At 39.7% G+C, this 9,996-nt stretch overlaps 1 protein-coding gene across 6 annotated transcripts in view; it reads left to right on the top strand.

Moving 5' to 3' along the window:
- ARHGEF28 (Rho guanine nucleotide exchange factor 28) overlaps window positions 1-9,996 on the top strand; it is a 324,502-nt gene that overhangs the window by 60,681 nt on the left and 253,825 nt on the right. For 5 of the 6 annotated variants that reach the window (XM_073905343.1, XM_073905344.1, XM_073905346.1 and 2 more), the window contains one exon: window positions 8,975-9,018. In XM_073905343.1, the coding sequence (XP_073761444.1) occupies window positions 8,975-9,018 (44 nt within the window). Of the gene's footprint in view, window positions 1-8,193; window positions 8,270-8,974; window positions 9,019-9,996 lie in introns of those variants that run through there. The other variant, XM_073905345.1, reaches the window with a different exon arrangement.

Genomic DNA, 9,996 nt, shown 5'->3' with positions numbered 1-9,996 from the left:
TGCCTATTATTTCTTGCGCTTGAGATGTCCTCCCATTTCATCGTGTACCTGGTGAATGTCTATTGTCTACCTCTGTGATTCTCAACAGAGATCTGTGGTGCCATTTGGGCTGGAATGACTCTTTATGTAGGGTTGGCCTGGTGTTGTAGACATGGAGCATCCATGGTTCCCAGGTGCTGAATGCCGGTAGCAGGTCCCTCTCCTCTTCTGTTTTTTTTTTTTTTTACCCATCTCACCAACCCCATTGTTTGAGAACCTGAAAAGATGCCCTGCCCCATTTCTAAATGCCTTTTGTGATAGGAGTACCCCTGACTGAAAAACTATATTGAAGGCTCAGCTTAGGCTCCATCTCCTTGGGGAGCCGTGCCAATGCCTCAGCTACTGACAGATGAGAGTATTTCTGCCTCCTGATCCCTGGGAGCTTTATTTGACCCTTGGTATTGTCTTTTCTGTAGGTGATTTACTGACTTCATATCGGTAAGCCCTTTATTGTCAAACAGATTGGTATGTACCTGAAGGGAGACACACTTTTTCCTTCCCCCAGTAATAAGCATATAGGACGTTCTGAGTAAATGCGCTGAACTAAATTAAACATTTAGAGACTAGTCCTATTTCTTTTTTTTTTTTTTCTTTTCCCTCCCTCCCTCCCTCCCTCCCTCCCTCCCTGAGACGAAGCGCATGTGTGGAGCAGTTGGGGCAGAGGGAGAGAATCCCAAGCTGACTTCATGCTAAGCAGGGAGTCTGATGCTGGGCTCAGTGTCACAACCCTGGGACTATGACCTGAACTGAAATCAAGAGTTGGAGGCTCAACTGACTGAGCCACCCAGGTGCCCCAAGACTAGTCCTATTTCTAAGGCTAAGCCTCCTTTCCTTTAATCTTTGCTTTAAGGTCATAATTCTAAATGTTAAATGATCATTCTAGAGTTTCTCCAGGTTTTACACATGTGTCCACTAGTTTTATTGTCTAGAATTGGGTCTACTAATTTAGCTCTACCAGCTTAAAAATGTCTTAATTTTTATTGTTGAGTTGGCACATAATGTTAGACTAGTTACAGGTGTACTACATAGAGATTGAACAGTTCTGTACATTATGCAGTGCCTACCATAAGTGTATTCATCGTAAATTAATATAATATTGACTGTATTCTTGGAGCTGTACTTTTCATCTCCATGACTTGTTCTATAGCTGGAAACTTGTACCTCTTAATCATTCCCTTCATGTATTTTGCTTCTTCCTCCACTCCTCTGACAACCACCAGTTTATTGTTCTCTGTGTTTGTGAGTCTTTTTTTGTTTTATTTTTTCAGATTCCACATAAGTGAAATCATGTGGTTATATATTGTATTCCTACACCACAGTAAGCTAGAGAAAAGAAAATGTTGAGAAAATAAGGCAGAGAAAATAAATTCAGTACACTGACTATATGTATCGAAGAAAAATCCATTGATAAATAGACCCAAGCAATTCAGACTCATGTTGTCCAAGGGTCAGTGTATTTCCTTGCTTTATAAAAATGAGTGGAAAATTAAAGAACAGAAATGAGGAGCTGGCAAAAAAACAAGGGTCTGATAACTCTGATCAGGTCATTTGTCCAAGTAGAGAATATTCAGTACCAATGAGATCCTCACTAAACTTGTTTGTGTATGTTGTTAGGCAGAAAAAGCAAAAGTAAAGCACGTTGTCAGAAAAGCTGGAGTATATTTTGTTAAATTCTGACCAAATTCTGCAGTTAGTGTTACTGAATCTCTGGCAAGGGACCCTCTGCTCCTGAAAGTCTGTTCTCTTTTGTCACGGTTTCGGCGTGTTTTAGGGACGGATTATGTATAATGGTCTTATTTTTCGTACTAGTCCTCCACCCCCATTCCATTTAGAACTCACCGCTTCATGCTTGCCCCACACTATTATGTTCTGTCAGGTCAGGGCTATTACTCCTTAAAACTTGTAGCTTTTCATGGATGTAGATCTTATCCAAACCAGATTGTGAGTTTGTCAGTGATAGGGGTGGGTAGGGTGTCATATATTTTAATCTTTCACATGACAGCCTCCCTGGTGCTTGGCGTGAAGTGGGTGACAGCAAATTGACTTGTGGACATGATAGAGGGATTGACACCTAGATGGGTTGTATCTCACCCAAGATGCCGAGTGATAGAGCTTTGCGTTGATGATGAAGGATACACTAAACAGATCACTAGCGTAAGTGAGATGGTTAAGGGGTTGTTTTAATTGATTTATAAAAGGCTTTGTATGCGAATACAGCCTACAAAATACAAGTGAGTGTGACAGTTTTGGTGGGACTTTTTATTTTTTTAATTGTCAATTAGCCCGCAACTAGTACATCATTAGTTTTTGATGCAGCATTCAACGATTCATTAGTTGCGTATAACACCCAGTGCTCATCATTGGTGGGACATTTCGTTAGCAGCTAGCTCACACTCCTCTTTGTACTTCGTAGATGTTCTCTCATTTAGGCTGCACCATTTCAGACTGTCTCCCCTTCTTCCTCGGCTGCACTCTGTTCCTCCACTTGAAGCTGCTCAACCCTGTGTAACTCAGGTAGATGACACTAGTCTGAGACCATTCTGTAGACACCACTGTGTATTTAACAGGCTTATTTCTCATATGCTCTCCTACTCGTTTCCATTGTGCCAGGACTGAGGCTTTTCCTTAGACTTGGCCTTATCTCCCTGTTGTTGATGTGTTCTTTTCTCCTTCTCCAGTTAGCAGAACAGTTGTGAAACACAGAATTCTACGCTCCTAGGTTTGTTTACAGAGCCGTGAATCGACATTTCCAAGGGAGGGTTTCAAACCCGAGATGGCAGTAGTTGTCCCAGTAGTAATGGCTCCTTTGAGTTTTCAGACTGTAGGGGCAATATTCAGCTCTGTAAAAGTCACATATATCTGGTATAATCCCATTCAGAATTCTTGATGCTTGGAGGTTCCTCTGGGCTGGGGTGAGGCTGAGCTGGGTGGACCCATTTCAGACGTGGCTGGCCCCAGCTAGTGCTGAGTCATTTTGATCAGTCTAACATTAGGAGTCATTCAAAATACTCAAATGCTTAAAAAATCCTTTAGCTAAGCTTAATAATTGCAGCTAGCCTTTGAGTGCTTGTGACAGGCACTAAGTATTTTCTGTTGTTAGTGTCAAATCTCAATCCTCACAGAAATCTTAGGAGATAGGCACTCTTACTATTACTCCTGACAGATGAGAGACTGCCTCAGGGAGGAGAAATAATGGGCCTGAGTCACACATTTGGAAGAGGGCAGAGCTGGTGTTCGTGGACAGCCCGCTCCTGAGACATTACTCCTATGAGGTGTTTGCTGCTTTTCAGCCAAGCAAATTGCTATCTTTGAGACCATAGTTATGTTACAAAAGGCCCCCTTGTGCTGAGGCTGAGGAGAGCTTGGGCTGGACAGATCTGATGGGCTGGACTCACACGCCAGTTTGGCCACTTCCAGCGGCTTGATCTCAGCGAAGTGGTGCGATTTTGCTGAGCCTTTTTTTTTTTTTTTTTTTGTCTTTTTACTCCTGTAAAGTGGAGCTGGTAATGCTGGATGTCCTCTTACCGGCAGAGAGCAGGTGTCAGGGAGGTGCCTACAGTGACTCTCTTTAAAATGGGGACCAAGATCTTATAGGAAAGAGTGGTGGAAAAAAGATTTGCCCGGGGTTCTGCTTTCGTGAAAATGAAGAAAGTGAAGAAAGAATGTGGGAGGGAGTTGCTCCTCATCTTCCAAGGGGTCAGTTGATTTAACAATTACTTTTAGGTTTAGGTAACTTTTGCTTCAGTGTAACCTTGTAAATAAAGATTCAGGTGAGTAAGACCTCCTACACATTACTCTCAGGGCTGCTGTGAGGATTCTCTAAGATGTTTGTAAAATACTTAGCATGGTGCCTAAACGCATTAGCCTTCCAAATGTAGTTCCTAATGGTATTAATAAATATTTGACTATTATTTGTTAATAGGTCTTGTAAGAGGTATACAAGCCAAGAATTTGGATGTGTTCAAAGATAAAATAAAGTCATGGGTTTTATATGGAGAAACCCAGAATTCCATAAAGTCAAGAATGATTATTTTCTGTATAAGATGAATTTTATATTTTCTTTTATTTTTAATTCGGAATATTTTCTTCACCTGTTAAATGGTTTAATTTTTATTAGAAGTAACTAGCAAATGATGTTACTGGAATATTAGGTATTCTTTCTAATATGTGTGAAATACTGAAGATTTTGCATCTTGATGTTCTTTTCCCAAGATCTTTTCCCCTCTGTTTTGGAAGTAAACTTAAAAGTGGTGGCTGTGTACCCTAAATCATTCTCTGGTGTCTGCCAGAAACACTAGAAATACTTTGGCCTTAAGTTTTTCAAGAGACATTTTTGAAAAATAAAAACTTAAAAACTACTTGAGTCTGAGAATTTTAGAAATTGCAGACGGAGAAGTCAAGCATTGGGAAATGAAGTATAGAGCATAACATTTGTGTAGTGAAAAGCTAGTGTGTGTAGAATGTGGGCAGTTATATACTTGTCTGGCAAATACCAAATAGTTTTGTTATTAAACTTGACGTAAAAGGTGACACGGCATGGTTTAGTCATGCATCTGTGCAAGTGAGTGCAGATCTTGTGAGGGATCAGTTTTAGAAAAATTCAAATGAGAATATAGTTTTTTATACCTATATCAGTTTGAAGTTACATTATTTTATTGAGTATATAATACACTTGCCACAAATTATTCTCTCTCCAACTCAACCAAGAAATTCTGAGAGCGATTTTTAGAAGGTTTGGGACCAAGGCTGATAGTTGTGGGGACTTTAGTTTTAGTTTATTTTTAAAAGGAGTGAAATGTAGTTTCTTTCAAGAACTAAACAGTTGCTGTTCAAATGGTTGTTCAATGTCTGTACTGAAAAAGGGCAAAAGATAGAGTAGGCAGGGTAATGAAATTGGAGTTCTTCAATATGTAAGGTGAAGTAGAAAGGGCATGTTGTCTAGCTCTTGATGTTTACCTTTTGGCTGAGATCATAGTATGATGCAGATTGGAAGCCCTCACTTGATGTCATTGGCATCATAATGAAGGTAAAGTGTAGAGAAACTTGGATCCTTTGTAGCTTTAAAGTGGTGTGATACCGCCTTCTGCCCTGCGGTACAATTCCCATGCACCTTCATGCTAGGTAAACCTAGAACTCCAGCTCTGGTGCCCTGGGCACACTCCACAGCTCATTCCTTAGTCTACTAAGCCTGCTTAGGAAACCACTGGGAAGACTACCCACTGCCTGATAAGTGGGGAGAAAGGCTTATTTAATAGGAGCAGATCTGCCAAATGTTGTACCCTTACTAAGTAAAAAAAAAAAAAGCCCCCCAAAACCCGTGTATCCTTATTGTGTTTATTTGTAAATTGTACTACTGCAACAGTATATTATCTAAAACCTACCCCAAATTTAAAAAGCTGTGAAGATTAGGGACACCTGGATGGCTCACTCCATTGTGTCTGCCTTCTGCTCAAGTCATATTGAGTCCCGCATTGGGCTCCTTGCTCGGCGAGGAGCCTGCTTCTCCCTCTGCCCTGCTGCTCCCCCTGCTTATACTCTCTCTCTGACAAATAAATAAAATCTTTAAAAAAAAAAAAAGCTACGAAGATTAAGTGTTATTCATAACCTTTTTGTTCTCACTAAGAACATTGATATAATAATGTCAGTGAAAGTAATAAGACACATGGATCATTATTTTGTTTAGTAATACTCTGTAACCCTTCAGTTTGGGTGTCTGGTTCAAAGCACTTTTACTTTGAAATTGGATTTAATGTGTGTCATAGCTGAATCAGATAACCTCTTTATGATACATACATTTTAATGGTAGTATGGTGTTACACTTAAAAATCAGGGGATTTATGTTTTAATCCCATCCACTAATTATGCAAGTTTCCTAATGTTTAAAAGTGACCGCAAACTTCCATCTTCCCTGATGTCACTCAGTCCTCCTATAACTTAGAACTTGTCACATTTTTAAAATAGAAAACCCATGAAACATTTGTTTTGAAAGATTTATGTAGATTTGAAAGCTTTTTTTATTTTCCAAGAATTTAAAGCCTGCAGATGTGAGGGCTTTACTAGGTTGCAAGCTTTAATTACTGCAACAAAGTCACCAAGCAATGGTAACATGTACTAATACTCTTTTTCAAAATGTTGTGATGGCATATACTATCTATAACCTGAATTTCCTTTGAGATATTTTTCACTTACTAAAATATCACCCCTCTCTTGATGGAACAGGCTATTTATTTGGAAAAATGAATGTTTTTAAAGACGTGTCATAAAGAGCCACTTTTCTTAGAATAACTAGAACCTTCTATTTTGGAAAGAGAAAATTATGTAGTCCATGTTTAAGTCTGACAGCTTTTTAAAGTACTTTGCCACAGTATAACCAATACACCTCAGTGTGGTGTATGGATTTTTATGATCCTTTCCCATCTCATGGCAGAAATTGAAAAGATTGGACCATGTTTGAAATTCTTTTTTTCCCTTAATTTGAAGGTATAATTGGCTTTATTCAGCTGAAATTCTTAGTGCTATAAAATTAACCACGATTGATGTACTGTGGAACTCTGTGGGCTTTCAGTTTCAAGTTCATTACAATATCTTTCCTATGGATGACACAGTGAATGAATTTCACTCATGGTGCTTTTCAAGCTTCTTATCCAAGCAGCTGCCCTACCAGTGATTGTGGTTAAATGCTTTTCCCATAGAACCTTACTTTTTTCCCAAGACTTTTTTTTTATTCATTTGAGAGAGAGAGCGTGCACCAGTGATAACACAAGCAGGTAGAGGGTTAAAGGGAGAGGGAGAAGCAGACTCCCTGCTGAGTAGGGAGCCCGATGTGGGGCTTGATCCCAGCACCCTGGGATCATGACCTGAGCTGAAGTCAGACGCCTAACCACCTGAGCCACCCAGAAGCCCCTACAACATTACTTTTTATTAAAGAAGTAATTCAGAGGTGCCTGAGTGGCTCAGTCGTTAAGTGTCTGCCTTCGGCTCAGGTCGTGATCTCAGGGTCTTGGGAACAAGCCCCGCATCAGGCTCCCTGCTCGGCGGGAAGCCTGCTTCTCCCTCTCCTGCTCACCGTGCTTGTGTTCCCTCTCTCGCTGTCTCTCTGTCTAAATAAATAAATAAATAAATAAATAAATAAATAAATAAATAAATAAAGTAAATCAGTCTTCAGATTAAGTCCATATTCTCATCAAAAGTGATTTCTTTTAGATGTATCATCAGACAAGGCGTAAAAAGCTGAATAAGGGAAAACATCTGTATTTTTATGAGTGTGTAGCACACCTGTTACACAGCTTGGTGTGTTCTAAGATTTATTAGAATATTCAATAGTGTTCAAAGTTTTGCTCATAAAGGAATACATTTTGGTTTTACTATATTCTGTGTATTTCATTCCTTTTTAAACCATACTTACCGTAGAATACACTTCTTTTGCTATTAAGTAGAAATTTTGAAAAGATCTAATTTTGTCAAGTTTAGTGAAATTTTTTTGATGGATGGAAATTGTACGGCATGATTGTAAACATAGGTAAAAAAATTGCTGATATCTTGAAGCACAGTATAAATTTAGGGTAGGAGGTCATGGTATAAGCTATTGGGTATACTTTCATATTTTAAACACATACTTGATGGATGATTTTTTGGGAGGGCTATTTGTTCTTAGATTAGTCATTTTTATTTTGTAGTGGGGTTGATGAATAATTCATATTTAGGAATGAGAGTCTCATTTGTCATATTCTTATTAGTATTATTTTTAATTTGAAGTTTCCTTCCTAGAATGCTTAAGCCATTCATCTAGTTTATGAGGCTAGTTTCATTAAGAATTGATTATAATACACAAGCACATTTAAGTCGGTCTACATAAACTGCCACAGGGTACAATGTGTTGTAAATGAGCTTGTTAGACCTTTGGTCTTCCCTGAGGATGACTTAGGAAATATAACTTGTGACCTAGGAGGGTGCCAGTTGCAGCATGTGTATGAAGTATTAATAAAACTGAAGTTGAAGGTTTTTATAAAAATAGAACTTTGAGTATTTTCCTTCTTGCCTAGTGTCTTCTTTGGTTATTACTGTACTAAATGTCACAATTCAGGTTGCTATATGCCCTACCAGCTGTCCCCAGGGTACTACAGCTGGAGTTTGGCCTTGGGACCCAGAGGCAGAACTTGGGTGGTGGTTGGGTCTCTCTGTTTGACCCTTTCAGAATTCTCATGCAGCCTACTCTTCACTTTGTCTTTAGGTATTTCTTGTTGAGCTCAGGTTTTTGAGGGCTGGAGCACTTCCTGATCATCTTTGTCTAATGGTTGGCCCCTTGTAGGTGGTTAGTGAATCCCTTTTGGAATGAAGCTAGCTTTTTTTTTTTTTTTTTCCCCCACATGAGCTTTAAGCTGGTTTCGGGTGTGGGTTTTAAAGGAGCAGGCATACCCAGAGGCAGATGGGATGGATCCAACTGGTGGAGAGGTTGGTAACAGTGGAGTACCTACTCGCCGTGTAATCATGAGACTGAAATCTTTGGCCTTCTGGATGAGAGGCAAAGAACTGTCTTGTCACTGAGGTCTCCAGCCTCATTTGGACCACGGTGGATTCTAACTTTTGAGTAGCCTATTATTCAAGGAGTTAACTAAGGCAACACTTTGGACAGGTTTATGTTGACTTCCTTGGCTTCTTGAAATATTTCAAATATTTCTTTTTTGAGAGCCATCAGTAGGATAATGTCTGGGGTTGATAGGTTTTCCTTATGTGTAGAAATTAATGTGAAAGAAGAAATGGGGAGGGTATTTTATACAGATAGAATGTCTTTCCTGTCGTTCATGATCTTGTGTCTGCAGTTTTCCTATCAGTGGTTCTTCCTCCCTTGTTGATAACTGCAGGGCAGGACACAGTAGTGCTGGTTGGTTATAGTGCCTCCTGTAATAACAGTTCTCATTCATTATTTTCTTTGCAGATGCAGAAGCCATGGAGTTGAGCTGCAGCGAAGTACCTCTTTACGTAAGTCCCTACGCACTGGACTTCAGCTCTAAGTGGCCCTTTCTAACACTCAAAACCTATGTGACCAGGGAGAGATGTTTGGCTCTCTGTTGAGTTGGGGCTTTAAAAAAAAAATAGAGTGTTACTGTCTCACGTGGACACTGATTGGCTCTTGGTTCTAAGGTCTGGGTTTTAATGATATTTCCCTGAGGAGCTTTATTTAAACTGTATAACTTCTGGACTCAGAAATACCCATTTCATTCATATGAATGATATTTGAACATTGTATTTTAAGATATCCTGATAATATTCAAGAATATCTTCTCTGTGTGTCTTTTTTCGGGTAAGGTTTAGTGACAGTTGTGTCAGCTAAAATGAAATAGGAGTTCAAAGGGCAAAGTGCTGGGGCATTCATAGAATAGGTGGGGATTGGGGTCACAGAGATGCCCAGTGAGATGCTTGGTCAAGTGTGCCTTCTGCATTGAGAGAGGAAGGATTCTGTTCTTGAGGACAATTGCTGGGTGTAACAGGAAAGTGAATGGATGGTCTCTTCACATGTAAAATGGCATATAGCTTCCTCTTCCCTCCTTAGTTTGGGCAAAACCTCTTTCCTTGGAATGTGGCTGAGTTGGTGGGGGTCGGGGTGGGCGTGGATGGGTATGTGGGAACTGTGGTTTCAGGTGACCCTTGACTCTTCAGTGCATGGAGTTCAGCCAGAGTACTGCATCTAGACTAAGAATATGAATTCAATTTAGGTTAATCCTTAATAGAATGAAGTATAGGAACTAGAACAAACTTAATTAGAATCTTCAGTTAAAATTTATTCATTTCCCCTTACCACACTTCACTATACAGGTAGCCCACCTTCCCTCCCTCTCCCCCTACCCATCCCCCCACCTTATACATCCCCCACTCTATTCTCTGCAGAAAAAGTAAATGAAAATGAATGGATGTCAGAATAATGAAAGGGGTGCCTCCTGGGTTACCCAGTGGTCTGTA

The sequence above is a fragment of the Callorhinus ursinus genome, unplaced genomic scaffold (genome assembly GCF_003265705.2).
Source record: "Callorhinus ursinus isolate GAN/ISIS: 27379988/994484 unplaced genomic scaffold, GSC_fseal_2.0 scaffold23, whole genome shotgun sequence".
In the NCBI taxonomy this organism is placed as follows: Eukaryota; Metazoa; Chordata; class Mammalia; order Carnivora; family Otariidae; genus Callorhinus; species Callorhinus ursinus.
Note: the sequence above shows the minus strand (reverse complement) of the source record. Positions and strands in the feature narration are given on the sequence as shown.